General features: G+C 41.9%; 1 protein-coding gene across 1 annotated transcript in view; it reads left to right on the top strand.

Annotated features, from left to right (window-relative positions):
• CHM (CHM Rab escort protein) overlaps nucleotides 1–18,767 on the top strand; it is a 72,422-nt gene extending 53,655 nt beyond the window's left edge. Inside the window, exons 12-15 of the mRNA XM_081897402.1 lie at nucleotides 145–241; nucleotides 10,875–10,967; nucleotides 13,389–13,558; nucleotides 16,517–18,767. Of these exons, the coding sequence (XP_081753528.1) occupies nucleotides 145–241; nucleotides 10,875–10,967; nucleotides 13,389–13,558; nucleotides 16,517–16,708 (552 nt within the window). The 3' untranslated portion in view covers nucleotides 16,709–18,767. The remainder of the gene's footprint in view (nucleotides 1–144; nucleotides 242–10,874; nucleotides 10,968–13,388; nucleotides 13,559–16,516) is intronic.
• Nucleotides 18,768–19,261: the final 494 nt, after the last annotated feature.

Raw genomic sequence — 19,261 nt, 5'->3', positions numbered from 1 at the left:
AGCGCTTTGGCAGACTTGGATTTATAATATGCTAAATATGCGGGTGCAAAGGCAAAAGGGCCTTGCATTGTAGCCTGCAAAGAACTACTAGATTGATTCTTTTGGAAGACTTTTTAAAGAGATTCTGTTTTCTTTGCTTTCCAGATTTCCATTTTGACTGTCCCACCTATGGAGCCAGGTCAGCCTGCTGTCTGCCTCATAGAACTGTGTTCTTCAACCATGACATGCATGAAAAATACATGTGAGTACATGTTCTTGTTCAGTTTCTGTTAATTGATTCTCATGGGAAACTTGCAGATTCTGGCTTCAAACAATTAACTCAAGGCAGTGTCAATTTACTCTTGGCAGAAAGCCCAGGTCAGCTTGACCTAGAAACTGCTTACTCTGATTGGTTAACGGCCAGCATTCAACTCTTAACTAGGGATTGCTAGCTCAGTTTGATGTGAGGTGTGTTAGGAGTAGAAGTGCTGTGTATGGTTTTGAGAGAGAGAGAAAGAGAGGATTTATTTTGCTTTTATTTGTATGCAGAAACTCTGCTGGTTTTATTTTCTCCTTTTTAATAAATCCTGTAAATAGTTATTCTGAGTCTAGCTGACTAGTCATTACTGCCGCAACTAGCTTCTTCGCTGTGCAGGAAAACTCTGCTACGTTTGGGCTAAAGCCAATAGGGCTATGCCTGACACTTCAAAGTTCCAAGAGGTTATGGGTATTGTGCTGCCAGCTTGAGTTGCGGTGGTGTCAGCATCAACGGCGTTGGTTCCAGTAGTTCCAGAAGTTGTTCCTGGCTGGTTCCTGACCGTGGTGAGCTGGTGACGCAGCGGACACAAGGACAACAGCTGCAGCGTGCTAGTGCTGGGTTGCTGTGGTTCCTGTTCTCTCTTTCGGTGGTCGCGAGTAGCTGGTTCCGGGTTCCAGGGACATCGCTCTCAAGATGGCCTCACAACCAGTTCAGATGGCTTTTGAGCGTCTGAATGACTCCAATTACTTGCTGTGGTCGGAACGCATGCAGGCAGTGCTGCAGAGGGATCGTCTCTGGCAAGTGGTGAGTAAGTTTCCTGCGAAGCCTGATGATGAAGACCTCGATAAAGACCAAAGAGCAAGGGCCACAATTGTCTTGGGGCTGGAAGATTCCCAGTTGCCGTATGTGAGGGGAATCAAGACAGCTAGAGGTGTGTGGCAAGCACTTAAAGAACTCCATGTGCGTGAGACAGCGGTCTCTAAGCTGTTCATTCGCAAGGCATTGTACAAGGCAATGTTACAGCCTGGGGTTACAATGCAGGAACACCTACACAGTTTACAGTTAAAGTTTGCAGCGCTACAGGAAAGAGACTGTGCATTAGACCAGCAGGAGAAGGTGGCTATTATTTTGAGTTCTCTCCCGGAAAGCTGGGAAAATTTAGTTTTGTCTCTAGAAGGCATACAGGAGCGTGATTTATCAGTCAGTTACGTTACTGGGCGTTTGATTGAAGAATGGCAGAAGAGGCAAGAAAGGTCGTTGGCTGCAGAGGCTTCTACAGGCGGGTGGTTTGCAAGGAGTTCTCATGCCGTGCCAGAGGTGAAGCAAAAGCAGCGTACCGGTGAGGAGTCAGCGTTTGCTGTTAGGCGTTGTTTCCGATGTGGGTCCTCAGCGCATCTAAAACGACAATGTCCGGAGTTGGTCAAGTCTCAGTTGCCGGTGCAGGAGCAGAGACGAGATCAGCAGCAGCAGTGGAAAAAGAAATTCTTCAAACGAAAACAGTCGGCTCAGCTGGTGACCGGCGAGGTCAAGATTGCTGATGAGAAACAAGCGGTCTGGGTGGTCGATTCGGGAGCATCTCGCCACATCGTAAACTCGGATGACTTGTTTGTTTCCAAGAACTCAGCACAGCGCAGCCAGGTGGCTCTAGCAGACGGAAGTACTTCCGAAGTGATTTCAGGGGGTGCAGTTTTTGTTCCTTGTCTTCGTGAATGTCTGCAAAATGTACTGTGTGTGCCTTCATTAAGGAGCAATCTGATGTCTGTAGATTGTTTGCTAAAAGCTGGGTTTAAAGTGTATTTTGAAGGAGACAGTTGCATTATTAAGAAGGCTGGTGAGATTTTAGGCACTGCTAAGTCAGAGGGAGGCTTGTTTTGGCTTAAAGCAGGATCTCAAGTTGCAGCAGTAGTCAGTAAATCTCAGCCTGCAGTGAATAACAAAGCTATACATGACAACTGTGTGCACTTATTGCATAGGAAAATGGGGCATGCTTGCTGGAAAAGTGTACTAAAAATGTCTGAATTGGCTGATGGGGGTAATTTAAAGAGTTGTAACAAGTACCTTGATTGTAATGTTTGTAAAAAGGTTAAAACCCACAGAGTCTCTTACCCCAGAAGTGACAGAGTTAGTGAGTCACCGCTACAGCTGGTTCACATGGACGTAATTGGTCCATTTGCTGTAAGCAGGGGTGGATCGCGTTTTTCACTAACAATTGTGGATGACGCCACACGTTATTCTTGGGTTTTTCCCATGAAGAATAAGGGTGACGTGTTCACTAAGTTTAAAGGCTGGGTGGCATCTGTGGAAAGATTTCTGTCCACTAAACTCAGAAGGATTCAGACAGACAGAGGTGGCGAATTTATGTCAAATGCTTTTAGAGATTGGCTACAAAAGCGTGGAATTGGGCATAGAAAAACGAACGCTTTTTCCCCAGAGGAGAATGGCGTTGCAGAGCGAAAAAACAGATCTTTGCAAGATATGATGTTTGCCATGCTTGATGATGCTGATTTGCCCATGTCTTATTGGGGGGAGAGCATGCTCACCGCGTGTTATCTCCAAAATAGGCTCTTTCATCAAACAATAGGTACAACTCCGTACTTTAAATTGTTTCAGAAAAAACCCAAAATTGACCATTTGCATGTGTTTGGATCAAAAGCCTGGGTATTAATTCCAAAACAAATGAGAAAGAAGGGAGATCCTAAGACCAAACAGTTAGTGTTTGTGGGTTACCAGGAGCTGGGAAAAGGTTTCCGCTTTGCTGAAGGGACAAATGGCATTGTGATCTCCAGGAATGCCAGTTTTTGTGAACATAGTGGCTGGGAGAGACTACATGCCAATACTGAGGTTTGGTTTGAACCTTCCCAGGAGCTTCATGACTCTGAAGGTAGACACAGGGAGTCAGAGTCTGAGGGAGAGGAAAGTTCAGCTAAGAGCTCTCAAGAAAGTGGAATTAGCCAGAGACCAGTTGCTAAGCAACAAAAGAGAGGTCGTAGTTCTGAGGAGGAAAGTGGGCCAGAAGAAAAATTTTCTCCCAGAAGATCTAAAAGACAAAACAAAGGAGTGCCTCCAGTGCGTTTTTCTCCTGATACTGCAAATGTTTTTAGTGTGATTGCAGAACCCAAGAGTTTTCAGGAGGTGTTAAAGTTACCAAAAGAGGAGGCAGAGCGCTGGAAACAGGCAATGGAGGAAGAGATGTCCTCTCTGAATGAGCACAAGGTTTTTACACCAGTAGCAGCGCCTGAGGGGGCAAAGATTGTAGGCTGCAGGTGGGTGTACAAACTTAAACCTCTGGTGACAGGAGAGTACAAATACAAAGCTCGTTTAGTGGCACAAGGATACTCTCAGAGGCCTGGAAAAGATTATGACGAGACTTTTTCCCCTACTGCTAAGGGGGACAGTGTAAGGCTGATTCTAACGCTTGGAGCAAAGAGAAAACTCCTGTTAAACCATTTTGATATCCAGACTGCATATTTACATGCATCAATATCAGAAGACCTGTATCTAGCCGAACCGCCTGGTTATGAGACAGGTTCCAATAGAGTGTTAAAATTAAACAAAGCTCTATATGGTCTCAAACAGGCTGCAAGATCTTGGAACAAATGTTTCCATGAGGCCTTAGTGTCATTTGGTTTCAAGCAGAGTACAGCTGACAATTGTGTTTATGTACGTGGTACAGGCAGTGATCAAGAGTTTTGTCTGATCTATGTAGATGATGTATTGTATGCCTGCAAAACAGATAAACAAACTAAGAGGTTTGCCAAACAATTGTCCAGTAAGTTCAAAGTGAAAGACTTAGGCCCGGTTAGGACATATCTAGGGTTGGAAGTGTGCTGGGCCCAAGATGGCAGCTGCCTAATTAGTCAGCAGAACAAAATTAAACAACTACTGACTACATACAGAATGCAGGATTGCAAAGGGGCAGTGGTGCCTATGGATCCAGGTTTCATAAAAACACTTCATACAGATGAGAGTCCTGAATTTGAACATCCTGATGTATATCACTCTGTAATTGGAAGTTTATTGTATCTAGCACAGTGGTCCAGACCTGATATTAGTTATGCAGTAGGCATATTAAGTAGATTGGTCTCAAAACCCACACTAAATGCCTGGAAAGGGGTAAAACAAGTTCTGAGGTATCTCAAACAGACAATTGGCTATATGTTACAATTAAATTCTTCAGAGGATGAAATGTTGAGTTGCTTCTGTGATAGTGACTGGGGAAATTTGCCGGATAGAAAATCTGTCACAGGACTGGTCATAATGGTCGGTGGAGCTTTAATCAGCTGGCGGTCACGCAAGCAAGACGTTGTAAGTGTGTCATCAACGGAATCAGAGTACGCCGCATTGAGTGAATTGTGCAACGAGGTGATTTATTTCAAGCATTTGTTAGCAGATTTAAATGTAAATTGTGGAGAACCAGTACAAGTTTACATTGATAATCAAGCTTGTATAACTTTAAGTAAAACAGAGGGTTTCAAATCACGTTCTAAACATATCTCTGTAAAATACCAAAATGTGCGTTGCTGTGTACAAGACAATATAATCACCTGTACTTATGTATCAAGTGAAGAAAATGTAGCAGATGTGTTAACTAAACCATTGGCAAAGGTAAAGAACAAGCGAATGTGCAAGGGTTTAGGTTTGCTGGAAAAATGATCTTCTACATAGGTGTATTTGATGTTAATTGTCCAGCAGAATCTGTGAGGGGGTGTTCAGTTTCTGTTAATTGATTCTCATGGGAAACTTGCAGATTCTGGCTTCAAACAATTAACTCAAGGCAGTGTCAATTTACTCTTGGCAGAAAGCCCAGGTCAGCTTGACCTAGAAACTGCTTACTCTGATTGGTTAACGGCCAGCATTCAACTCTTAACTAGGGATTGCTAGCTCAGTTTGATGTGAGGTGTGTTAGGAGTAGAAGTGCTGTGTATGGTTTTGAGAGAGAGAGAAAGAGAGGATTTATTTTGCTTTTATTTGTATGCAGAAACTCTGCTGGTTTTATTTTCTCCTTTTTAATAAATCCTGTAAATAGTTATTCTGAGTCTAGCTGACTAGTCATTACTGCCGCAACTAGCTTCTTCGCTGTGCAGGAAAACTCTGCTACGTTTGGGCTAAAGCCAATAGGGCTATGCCTGACACTTCAAAGTTCCAAGAGTTCTGACTTTGTTCTTTGTTATTGTGGCAAGAAAGGAAGTGCCAACTCTCAGTAGGAATGGCAAATACCCTATAAATTTCAGGAGCGTAGCCAATACATGCTTGATAGCAGCATGCATATTTCTCCTGACTTACAGTGGTGTGAAAGGGACTTGCAAGTAGTAGTAGTAGATATAGCAGTAGATACACTCCAGGAACCTGTCACCAACAACTGCTCTCTGGCATAGATTCCTCTGTGTGTGGTCTTAGGGATGAGCAAATCTGTCAATTTCAGGTTCTCTCTGTTTCTTTTTTTTTCTAATTTTAAATTCAGTTTTCCACATTTGTTTGCAAATTCTTTTTTTATATTAAAAAAAGTTCTGAAAATCTATATATACATTTGCAAGCTGTTTTTCCTAATATGGTGCATTTTTGTCTGCTGTTTTCACTTATATACCCTTTTTTGGATCCTTTTTCTAGTATATTTATTTTTGTGCCCGTTACTTGGGGTGTTAGGGGAGAAGTAGTACCTCTGGTAGGGGACACACCATGCTCCTTCTGGGGTGGTTTGTCCACCTTTGGTCCCCACCCTGCACTCAGTTCTCACTTGTGGTTCCTGCAAACTGTCAACATGTGACAGCAGCCACACATCAGGAACAGCTTTGACCTGCCAGCTAGACCAGGTGAGGGTAGCTGATGGGTCTCAAACCCTCAGTGAGTTAGAGACTTCCCCTGCTTGCAAAGACATACTCTGGTGGATTGAGCGGACAAGACCGATTGTGGGTTCAATGGTCAAGAAGACAGTTTCTGCACATGCTATGCAGGGCCAGATAGGGCTTGTCAACCTGGGAAGGAAGCCCATCTAGGAGAAGGAAAACTCTTATCCTAAACCTTTTTGGAGCTTTCTCTTTCGGGAGTAGAAAGGCTCAGGAGTAAACCCTACACAAATCTGTAGTGGATTCCCTAAGACGCCTGGATGGCGCCTTGTATGCCTCCTTCTGGCAACTCCTTCAGCCAAGCTACTGCCAAACATATTGCTCTGCTTTCCTTTGGTACATGTCATCGGGGCATCTCAGGACATCCACACACAGTGCCCAGGCTAGCACTCCAGGGAGGTCAGCTAATGCAGCAGTTTGAATTCACCTCTGGAGCCTCAATCAGTTTTCTGTTGAGACAAACAGATGCCAACAAGAACAACTTAGAGAATTGCATTGCAAAATTTGGAGAAATTTGATAGAAGATTCAATATAATATTATCCCATATCCTCAGTATTTCTGCAAACTTCTGTTTGCATCAATCTGCCGAGCCCTTTATCTGCCAGGCCAAAACCCAATATGTAGCCAATTCTGTTACCTATTTAAATGGTTGCAGCTACAAAATGTAGCAGCAGTAAATGAGATTAATATATATGTATTTGCATAAGAATAGCTTAAAGGAAATGGGACCTTGTTAATACAGCAATAAAGTTTTTTGATGATTTCTGTGTTTTAACAGTATATAATATATTGTATAGAAAAGTAATGACATTCCTGAAAAGGGCTTTGTGGCATTTCCTCTAAGAGATCTCCTTATTAGAAAGGTTTTTCAAATAAACTGCATTGAAATGCGGATGTTAAATTTTGGAACAAATACTCGCCTAGGCAATTTAATTTCCTATCCATTTGCCTTTTCTTTCTACTCTGAACATAATAAACTAAGGGGGTCTAAAACATAACTGTTTCCAGTTGCTTGCGGAATTTTAAAAAAAAATAGAACTTCTGTATTATCGGTGGTATATTGACCTTGTGTGGGGTTCATTTTACAGGTAGAACTATTCTGCTTGCACAATGGGATGGGGGTGGAAGTTGGAATAACTAGTGAGAGGGGAGAGACCTTTCTCATACCCAGTTGCTAACAGTATGGGGGGGAGACAGGGCAAGTATCACTTAAGGACCTTTCCAGGTAGTGTGTCATCAGCTGCTGTCTCAAAATGCCACAAGCTCACATCAAACCTGCTCATTGTGTGTCCCAAAAAACTGAACATACATTTAGTTAAAGAACTCCATGCCAGCATAGGTGAGACACCCACTTCCTGTACTTTCCAAGATTAATAAATTGCAAACAATGAAAACTAAGGAAGTTCTGCACTAGTTTGAGAAGTAGCTGTTCTTATGATCTGCCTATAGACTTTGTGTGTTTTTCCCACTACCACCTTTTGTTATTAAAAATCACTTTAATAAGCTTTTATTAAAAAGTCTATAATTATGTATTTACACTTCAGGTCAATTGGACTGCTAATGCTCATTCATTAAAATGACAGGTGGTTAGCTAATTTTTATATATATATAAAAAACTCTATTATAGCACACCACAGGAAGCCCATATCTGCAAGGCATTAGCACTTAGCTTTTCTTCTCTAGTCAATGAGTTTACAACTGTATTGCCAAATGGAGGGTAAACACCCATCACATTCCTCTGCCCTGCTTGCCCCATCTGGTTATGGCTGTTCTCAAACATTTTTAAAGTGTTCCTTTAGCTTCAATGGGTGCAGTTCCCCCTCCCCCCCAAGTTAGCATATATGCTTTTTTCCATTTTGCAAACTGTTTGCTATTGTCATTGTGCTGTCATGAATATAGCTTTCAGCTTGGACATTGAGTTCCATGTTCAAATCTCTACCTGGCTATTCTTTATTTATACAGTGGTGCCTCGCAAAACAAAATTAATCCGTTCCGCGAGTCTCTTTGTCTTGCAGTTTTTTCGTCTTGCGAAGCACGGCTTTTAGCGGCTTAGCGGCTATTAGCAGCTTAGCAGCCATTAACGGCTTAGCGGCTTTAAGAAAAAGGAAACAAACTCACAAGAATTCGCAAGACGTTTCGTCTTGCGAAGCAAGCCCATAGGGAAATTCGTCTTGCGGAACGACTCAAAAAACGGAAAACTCTTTCGTCTTGCGCGTTTTTTGTCTTGCGAGGCATTCGTCTTGCGAGGTACCACTGTATATTTACCACGTAGTTTTCTAAGCAGTTTACAAGTATATAATTACACAAGCATATGAAAATACAAACATCTATAATTAAGAAATGCAATGAAACAATCTATGAGTTGGCCAGATGTGTATGGAGGCATGGTCATGATCTAATTGTGTCTGGATTTTGGACAAAGCATAAAGAATATTTCCCTTTTCCTTTTATTTTTTTGGGTGTTTGCTGTTAATGGTTATTAACATGGTTGATCTCTTCCACTCATTTATGCAAGATAAGCATGCAGATACACCTGACCTTGGGTCACATGGTGCAGAAGACAGGCATGTAATTGATGTTGTCCACTGAGTGGAACCAAACTCCCTTCTTTGTGCCCTAAGTACTGAGAGCACTTTCCAGAGTTGACCTATTGAAATCAATGGGCCAGTGTGGTGTTGTGGTTAAGAGCGGTGGACTCATAATCTGGGGAACCAGGTTCGCGTCTTCGCTCCTCCACATGCAGCTGCTGGGTGACCTTGGGCTAGTCACACTTCTCTGAAGTCTCTCAGCCTCACTCACCTTGCAGAGTGTTTGTTGTGGGGGAGGAAGGGAAAGGAGATTGTGAGCCGCTTTGAGACTCCTTAGGGTAGTGATAAAGCGGGAAATCAAATCCAAACTCCTCTGCCTCCTCCGCCTCCTCCTCCTCCTCTTCTTCTTCAGTCCATTGATTTCAGTGGGTATACCCACAGTATGACTGATGTAGGATTTCCCTTAGGCCAGTTGTTCCCAACTGGTAGTCCATGGACCCCAGGGTGTCCACGTAACCCATCCAGGGACGCTTTGGCACCATTCACATAACAAAAAGTAAAGTAGAGATATCAAAATGGGGGGCCCATGGCTTGGCTTTTGAAAATCAGGGGGTCCACAATACATAGCTAATTGGAAACCACTGCCTTAGGCTATACAGACAGGGTGCCCTCCCCAGCCCTAAATGAATTACTCAAAGACCAGCAGTGGCACACTGTATAACTAATTTAGTTAAACCCAATTACATCAGAGACACACTGCCAAGGCGGTGGGGGGGGGCATGCTGATGGCTCATAGCAGTAACATCACATGTGATCAGATAATTATATAGTAAATTAAAGTGAACTTCAATTATCGTGGTTTTAATAGAAAAAAAAGATTTTATGGCAAACATTCTACAAAATAGCAAACGCTTCAGTTTTCTCTGCATTTGCTTATTTATTTATTTTTAAAATTATATCACTCCTTTTTATTATTTAAGAATTCTGAAGGCATATGGGATGAATAGGTTAAACAATAATAAAAGTTAAGCATTAAAATGTAGATTCCAAAAAGTCAAATGATAAAACAAGCAAAGCAAATAATCAAGATAAATCTCAAACTTAGAGTGTGGACAGGTTTTTTTTTTTAACCTAAAAAATGATTAGAATGCTCTGGGGGAGCATCCACAGAGGTGCAGCAACCAGCCACAGTGGCTGTAGTTCTACCTCCAGTTGTCACAGTATGACTCTGAATGCCAGTTGCTGGAAGAAATTGCAGGTGGGGAGTGTGTGTTATGCTCAGGTTCCGCTTGCAGTTATCTTTTAGACATCTGGCTGGCCACTTTGAGAACAGAGCAGTGGCGTAGCGTGGGGGGTGCAGGGGGGGCCGACCGCACAGGGTGCAACATCTGGGGGGGGGCACGCGCTCGCACTCGCAGCTCTCTGCCCCCTGCTAAAATCCACGGGTTGGGGGCGCAAATTACTTGCCTTGCCCCGGATGCTGACAACCCACTGGAACAGAGTGCTGGATCAGATAGGCCTTTGGCCTGATGCAGCAAGGTTCTTCTTCTTCTGTCTATAAAGCCGCCTTATTTGTGATGATCACTGGAGACCCTGCTCTCAGAAACCTTGGAAGGGAATCTAGACGATGGAATTGTCCAAGATGGTAGAGGAACTGGATGCTATTGAGGCATGCAGAGGCAGTGGCCAGACTCAGCATTTGAAACTTCTCTGTTGCTCATATTCAAAATGCAAGCTTCTTTCTTTGAAATTTTTAGGGAGAGGTTGTTGTTGGATCGTTGTTGTTGTTGTTATTTTTTTTTAAAAAAAAGGCTTATCCAGTTATTTTAGAAAGCGAGGAGGGACAAAGATTGATTTTTGCATATTAATAGCTGAAATAGTGTTTAAGGTATTTTACTCATGACTTGATTTCAGTTGGTGGTGCTTGCTTCTTCTTCTTTTTAATTGTTGTCACCTGGGTTGGAAATTATTTTAAATTGCAAAGCTATGTGCAATTTTAAATGCAGTTCAGGGTGGATTCACATGACCACGTTTTAGTGCAATGAGGAAGTTTACCATGCCATATCACTGCCATTGAATGTTGTTGTCCCAAGAAAGTTGCAGCTTGTTTGCCCCAGAAGAATACTGACCTGATAAACGCTGTATTGTACCCACGTGGTACAGCCCAATTCCAAGCTGACCTACACTTTTAACAGTAATAGTCGAAATTGTGAATGTCAGGCTGTGGAGGATCCTAAAAGTGCCTTTCTATCCCATTCCAACAGATTTGGTGCATTTAACTTGTTCGTCCATTAAAACTGCTAAAGAAGATTTGGAGCCTGTTGTGGGCCAGTTGTTCAGTGAAAGTACAGAAACAGGTAAATGCTTTGTTTTGTTTTACTTTAAAACAAAAGTCACGCTTTACAATCTTCTCTCTCAGCCCAAGTTGATTGACAGCCATTCCACCACTTAGGTATCAGAAGTCACGTCAAAAGCCTTGCTGATTATGTGTGTGCATCTTTTTATTTACTTTATGTTTTATCAGACAAAATGAGAAGCTAGTTCTATGTGCATCTCTGGATGTGCCATGGTCCTCCTATGGTGACTGTTCAGGTTCAGTATTGTCTGGGAAGGCACTTGCTTTGGAGTGCCATGGGACGTAATCATGCAGAATAACAACAAATCACACTATAAATTTGTAGGGCTATTTATTTATTTATGCATGCAGGTATTACTTTTTCAACTCCCATTAGCAGATCAGAGAGACGGTTCATATAAACACTGCAAATCCGTTTTCTATTGCTCCCAATTCATCTCCCGTAATTTAACTTAAAGAGAAAAAAAACCTGAAACCAAACCAGCATTGTACAGATCTGAAAAAAACACACCTCAGAATACGAAAAAGTGGTTAGATTGCCACTTAGCATCATCTTGTCCTTTCCCTCATGAATCCTTCTTAACATTAATCTTAATGCTTAAAGTGATCTGGTTTTGAAGTGATGTATTGTTTAGAAGCTGCCTGAAATTCTTTTGGAGGAACTCTGTGATCAGGAGGGTCCTCAGGTGCACTGAGGCACTGAGAAGCTAGTTTTCACTGACACATAGGCCTTTTTATCATCAAGATGAGGTAGTGGTCATATTTTAATTAAAATGTCAGAACAAATACTGTTGGAGTTATTGAAAATGAATCACCAGATAAAGTGAGCACTGGGCCATGGCAGGTCAGAGAAGCAAAGTCACCTGAAGAAGAGGACTCTATTCATTTTCTTGCCTAAATGAGGAAGAAGTAACTTCTTTTTTTAAAAAAGAGTACTAGGAACTTTTAATAATATTTTTAAAAGAATGCACTGCGTCAGGCTTTATGCTGGTTGACTATCCCTTCCAAATAGATTGGAAAAAGTAAACTGCTCTCTCCTTGAGAACAGTCATTATACATCTGTTTAAACACACACACACACACACACACACACACACACACACACGACATACACACACACAGAGAGAGAGAGAGAGAGAGAGAGAGAGAGAGAGATTAGTTGTCCTGTGCTTGCCTTTTAAAAATACCTTCAAACCTCTGTTCTTATCCATTATGAAAGGCTTCTTTCTTTCTAAGCAATGTGAGCATAGCATTTGTTTTAAATTTTATTTCAGGGGTGTGTGTGTGTGTTTCCCCCTCTTCCCTGCCTTAAAAGCCTCAGGGTTGGTTACCACTTCTTTCCCAGTCATGTACACATAATTAAAGTGCAGAGCAGCAAGACTTAATATTCCCAAACAGAAAGCCAACAACAAATCCTGGTTGACTGCTCATGGTCTCTGTGTATGGGAAATGAAACAAGAGTCCAAGTTCAGATGATACAGGTGTGCTTGTGTTGTCTGTGACATGGCAGAGCAGGGGAGATGTGCCACAGGAAAATTTTGAGCAGGGTGTACCAGCACACTGCTTGTTCATGTTAAACTATAGTTTGTTATAACCTGTGGTTTAATATGATGTGCAATTAGGGCCATAGCGACTGACCACAAGTTGCCTAGTGAGCTTCATGTCTAAGTGTGGATTTGAAGCCATATCTTCTCAGTCCAACATACTACCCTCATTGCTACATAATTATATATACACACATCTGAACAGGGCTCCTGAAAAGCTATCTGTGTGTGGAAGATACCACCTAAGTAAGATCCTGTGTATGAGGTCAGCCACTGCTTCCTGAGGCAGTAGAGGCTGGTATCCTCCATTCTTTTGAAGGCGTGCTATGTGGCTTGCTGTATATAACAGCCTGTGTTGCCTTGGTTCCATTTTGAGCCCTAAAACCCATACTGGAGTGCTTAAGCAGTGGGTTCATCCTCCTTAGTTGATCTTAGTGCCCATGAACACTCTCTGCTCTGAGTGAAACCCCTTCTAGGAGATGCTCTAAATCTCCTTGAATATGGTTTTCTACCTGGTTTGAGGTTCGAAACTTTCTCAAGGAACTCTATGATTCCTATGGGCCCCTGAATTAATCAGTCTGATGCTTTGATCACTGTATGCAGCTGTAAGTAACCACATTAAGGTTCCTTTTTGCAAAGCCATCTTTAATAACCAGAAGCAGGGGGGCTCTCAGATGCTTTCAGATATCCATTTCAGAGAGACTTATTCCACAATCAGGGTACCAGCAACAAAAGGGCCTCATCCATAATCCCCGAAGGTGGGAGAATCTAGAGAATTTAGAATCTCCAATAATTTGCCTTTCCAACATTTTGTTGTACTGTATAAGTCTTGCTGCATTTTAATTCTGGTGAGTAAAGTCTTCCCTCTGTTGTTCCAGAAAGTGAAGGCGCAGGAGAAGGGCAAAAGCCTCAGATTCTCTGGTCGGTATATTTCAACATGAGAGACTCCTCTGGTGTAGACAGGACATCCTATGCGAATTTGCCTTCCAACATCTATGTTTGTTCTGGGCCAGACAACGCATTGGGAAATGACTGTGCTGTCAAACAGGTAAGGGAGGTGTCCCACGTTTTTCAGCTTTTGACTGAGGAACATTCACGGTAATGGTATACTGCAGGGTTGAAATACCTATTTTGTTTTGTGGGCCAGTCAAGAAATAGAGGCAAGTGGGGTTTCTGCAACAAAATGTGCATGTGTTGGCTTATGTAGACCGCTTAGAGGTTATGGATGATTAAACCACATATAAATCCTGTTAATTAAAATTAAAGTAAGTTAGATGTGACTCAGGGGGCTAAAAAAAGAACAAGCTAGCATCAAAGACAGGAGTCCTATTTACTTTTAGAACTGCAACCAATGTCTGTTGCAAGTACCAGTGGAGCACAAGGCTTCTGCATGCAATTGAGTGCTGGACTTGGCCTGGGAGGAGGTCTGAGAGCAATAAACTGCCTTTTGCTGCAACCTGAGAGAGGCAGAGGGATTGACTGAGACTCTAGACCCGTGGTTCTCAATGTGGGGAACACGCCCCATGAGGGGCAATTTGATTTTTAAGGGGAGGCAATTCGAGAATGAGTTATTAACAGTGAATGGCCTTTTAGGCTTCCTCCATGTGAATAGGAGTTCACTTTTTGAATAATAAGAATTATATGTCGGGGGGGCATCGGGATTCTAGAGATGCTTAGGTGGGGCATAGCCAGGGGGAAAAAAGGTTGGAAACCACTTCTCTAGACCAATCTAGTGAAACATACCGGAAGAATAAGAAATCAAGATAACAAACTTTTAATAAAAGAATGGAAATGGTTTATTGAATATTTACAGATACATTGCAAACAGATAAAAACATTAGCAGGATTATTGTAATAACCTGCAGTTTCATAAGAATATGTATTTAAAGTAGATAATTTAATGAGCAAATTAAATGAATTTGGATATGCAGAAGATATTAAAAAATAAATTTCAGGAACTGAAGAAAGAGGCAGAAGGAAGTCAAACTTTGAAATGTTAAATTGATTGTAAAACTAATGAAATGCATAAATTTGAAAAGCATAAAAACTTACAAAACAAGAGACTCTAGATTTGTCTCAGCCCCTCCTTTGACCTACAGTGTGCACAGTGTATTGTATTGTATTGTATTGCAGTGCTGCCTTAAGCTACATCTCCCTCTCCCACTTTCTGCTCATATAACAGTGAACTACACTGCAAGGTTGTTGCATGCTACTCTTACAGCCCAACCTGCTAAATGGGGATAGGAGAAATAAGGAACACTTTAGGATTGTTATAAACCATTCAGTATTGTTATGAACAAGTCTGACCTGCAGTATTCAATGTTAAATACACCATGGGGCTGTCTTAAGCCACTCTCTCTAGCTCTAGGCCCTTCCAGCCTGCCATATGGAAACATTAAACTGCATTTGCTTTGGAATTTCTATTAGCAGGGCTGTTAGTTAAATTCTTCACACAGTAAGAGCTAAGTTACAGAGAGTGAGGAGTCTTCTCTATTGGGTTTGGAGGGGGCTATGTGTCTCTTGGATATATCAATTGATTGTCTATGGGCAGCTCTCACTTCCATACCCAGGGACATTTAATTATAGTTTCTTAATGTGAACTGGGAAATGACCTACCCCGACAATGGGGTGGTTTCATCGGCCCTTTTTATATGCACAAATATTTTCCCACACCCTCTTCTGCTGGCTCATATGGGTTTGAGGAATTGGGGGTGGGAGGAGGGAAGAAATGGAACAAAGGTAGACAGCAGAAGAGTAGGTTATATAGAATAGACAGCCTCCTCTCTCTTTGTCTGTGCTGTTTCCTTTCTTCCACCCTAGTTCCATTATGATGGAGACAGTTAGTGTGTTGTAGGAAGACAAGTGGGTAGAGGTGATTTCTCCAAGCCTTCAAATTGCATCCCCCCCAAAAAATATTAAACAACCTTTCTTGGTCTTTTGGAAGCAGGGAGGAAGCTTGGGCGTTTCCCCCAAAATTAATCTAAGAAGATTTTGCTAGAGTTCACCAACAGTATCTTTTTTATAAAAAAAAGGAGGGAGGAAAAGATAATTTATTAATATTATCACAGAAGCCTTCTGCTTCCAATATAGTCTTTGATCTTCATCTTTTATCCTCTTACCAGTCAAATTATTGCCTTGTAAAACAAAATTAAGGCTACTATTAGCCTTTGAATATACAGATCAGATGTGAGCATTCAGGCTGTGTCAGCTGTTCTGTTAAAAAGCCCATTGATAACGGCCATAGGGAGGGCAACTGCAGCTGCTTAAAATTTCTTGCATATATTCTCACTTGGCCTGAGTCATTTAAAAATTAATGCTTGCTATAGCCTTGTGAGCGTAAGAAGTTGTGCATGTTATCCTTGCATGCTCACTCGGACAGACATGGCTAAAAATGTTTCTATGTAGTCCTATCATATATGCTGCTCACTTAGCTCTCTTCCACTTGAAATCAGTGGGACTTAGAAGTGTTCAGCCATGACAGTATTGTGGCCACAATTTTTTTTTTGTGTGTGTGTGTGTGTGTGTGTGTATTTAACTCGGTGGTAGGTGAAATGATGCCCCTGGCACTTACGAAGCCTTTGAGTTCCACCTCTCTGCCCTTCTTGGTCTTGAGATGGTAAGGGTGGCAACCTTTTTCTACCTTGAAAAATACATACAGTGGAAGGAGGAAGTTGGAAGAGTGACACTCTTTCCCACTTCCTCTTTTAGCTCTGTGTGCTTTTCAAGGCTCAAATGAATTCTACAGCTTTTCCAAGGGATCTGAGTAAACTCCAAGCGTGTGCATGCACACATTTTCCCCTTTTTCTGTTTCTTAGGGGACATGAGTATGAATGAATAAAGGAAGTACTTGGGTATCTCTTAGGAGCAGTATTGTGAACAAGCACGTGGCGAGGCAGATGTGAAATATGGTTTTGTTGCTTGTGGACACACCACAATATAAATGTTGATTGGTTTGTAATCTCAACCAGTAAAGAGGTTAACTAAATGTTTGCTTCCTTCCAAATAGGCTGAGGCCATATTTCAAGAGATGTTTCCCAGTGAGGAATTCTGCCCACCACCCCCAAATCCAGAAGATATCATCTACGATGGAGACGGGACTCAGCCAGAAGATCCTGGGTTTGGTAATCCATCTGAGGCCAATCCAGAGACTTTGCCTGAGAAAAGCACTGAAGAGAGTGAAAGACCCTCTGAAGAGTGAATGGATGGCAAGGTCAAGACTGAACTCATTTCACCATGGTGTCTGGGGAAGCTTGACCCAGTCCAAAGTGCAACCAACCAACCAGTTTGTCATACACAAAATGTAACCCCAGCAATCCTAGTGGGACTTTACAGAGTTGCTTAATAGCTTGATTTGAGTTGGCACAGGAGAGTCTTGTCCAAAGCTATGTCCTGAAACATAACTCCATTCTTGACTCATTTTCCCTGGAAATACAGTTTATCAGTTTGTAAATAAGGCATTCCGTCATTCCACAGAATTGCAGTTTTGCCAAAGTCAGCAGCAGCACAACATATGGAACTCAGTTTGCTCTACAGGAAGTGTGGGGGGAAATTCCATTAACTGAAAACAGCTCTTGGGGTAGACTAGTAGGTACTAGGCCAGGAGTAGCCACTGTGGTTCCCTTCAGTTGTTGCAAGACTATAGTTCCCACCATCCCTGACCATTAGCCATGTTGGTTGGGGCTGTTGGAGATGGAGCCTGAAGTCTAGAGGGAAACACACTTGCTACTCCTGCACTAGACTGAACATTCAGTTGTTAGTGATCTAGCAGAAGCTCACCAAAAGGAAAAGATCCAAGTGTTTTCTGTTTGTTTGTTTGTTTGTTTGTTTTGTTTGTTTGTTTTCTGTTTGTTTGTTTGACTGGCTGTGCAGAATATCACAGAAGTGGTTTTTAAGCTTTTCTGTCATATACTCAGTAGAAATGCAAAATAAATACATCTTTTAATAGATTTCTTGGAAATGGTTGTTTGGTAGCACTTGGGTGCCAGCTCACTGGATCACTTTCAAGAACTGAGCTATATTTCTCACCATCTATTTGTTTTTGTTTTTTCCCCCCAAAGACAGCACAAGTTTACTTGGTTGATGCTCAAAAGTACTGAGCCAAAAGTATTGGCTGGAAAGTACTTCTCTGAAGCAGGACTTGTTTTTGCAAGTGCCCTCTGAGAGACCCCATAGCCACTAATATTCTTTCTTAGTTATGCTAGAGTGGGAATGGGAAACCTGTCACACACAATATTGTTGGGCTCCCAACTCTCATCAGCCCAAGCCAGCATGGCCAACCAACTGGGGTGATGACAGTGGTAGCCCCAACAGCATCTAGGAGGCCACATGTTCCTCATCCTTGAGAGACAGTTGGAAACTGGCCTTTGTAAATATATAAGACAATCTGTCTGAGAATCCAATACAGGGGAAAAGGACAAGAGGTGATTCTGTGCTGTTGAATCTAAAAAGCCAACTAATAAGTCAGAATTAGTAACCATTTGCACAGCACTTACATTATGCAAAAATGTTTTACATTCTTGTTGGTTTTTCCAGTGGTGCTATCTTGCTATTCCCATTTTACAGGTGAGAGCCTGAGGCCCAGGATGAAGCAACAGATATATTTACAGTTAATATTTGTAAGAAGAGACAGGCTGTGGTAGACAAACTCAGGTAGCAGAGCTTAAATTGGGTTGCGTAAAGCCCAGGTAGCATTTCAGCTACTGTGTAGCTCACTGCACTGACGTTTTAAAATTCAGCTCCTTAATAAAGGCCACAAATGCCCCTCATGATCAATATGCAGTTTGGGTGGGAGATAGCTAGGTCATTGGTCCGTGATAGAGCCCTTCAGTGCTTGAGCCTATGTGATTGCTTTGTGCCACAAAAGTAAGTTTATTCCATAAACATAACAATTACGTTCAGCACAGTAAAGCAAGATGCAGCTATCAATGACACACAGCCTTTCTGTACAAAAACGGTGGCTCAAATTCATTTCATTCACTAGGTAGTTCTTGTGGCGTTTGCAATTAAGCTGTTATTTATGCTGGGTAAGAGAGAGAGTCTGCCTATTTTTCCTTCGCCATTGCTGTTCCTATGCATAAATCAGAAAGCATGAATGTAGCCCAATTATATTTGAACGTTTACAAATCAATACGGGAGCCAAAATGAGGGCTTGCTCCCAAGAGCTTTCAAGAACGAAGTTCCTACAGAAAATTTCTTTTCTTTTTTTAATTTGGAAATGAACTTTAGTATAAGAAATTAAAGGTTTGCTTGCAAGCATGTTTCCATGTTTCATTATGGTTGTGAATATTAATGCAAAATGGTGTGTCACTTTATTTTGTTACTGTTTTGTGTAGATGTTCTGTTCAAATTGTTTCATGGAACTCCTTGCCATCTACAAAAACAGCAGCTATCTTCTTGCTTTTTTTGGTGGGAGGGCAGATAATTTTGTTGAATTTTTCAGGGGACAGAAGGTTGGTGCTTAACTAAATATGGCCATGGGGGCTTTTCTTTTATACTTCTCCCTAAAAAAAAAAAAAAAAGCCTCTCGCACTCTGCCATCTCCACAAGCTCCCTGTCCATCTACCCTTCCTGGATTTCCTATGGGAGAATGTTAGATCATTGTGTTCTTCTACTGAAACTCCAGGTATGACCAAGGAAGCTGCACAGATGCAGAGTGGAGAGTAGAGAGTGGAGAGAGGCTTAAAAAAATGGGGGGTAGGAAGTAAAAGGAAGAATGGTCCCAGGTCACATCGTTATGGGTTGTATCCTGTGC

Source organism: Podarcis melisellensis (genome assembly GCF_964234715.1).
Source record: "Podarcis melisellensis genome assembly, chromosome: Z".
NCBI classification, from domain to species: Eukaryota; Metazoa; Chordata; class Lepidosauria; order Squamata; family Lacertidae; genus Podarcis; species Podarcis melisellensis.
This window is presented reverse-complemented; position numbering and strand designations above follow the sequence as displayed.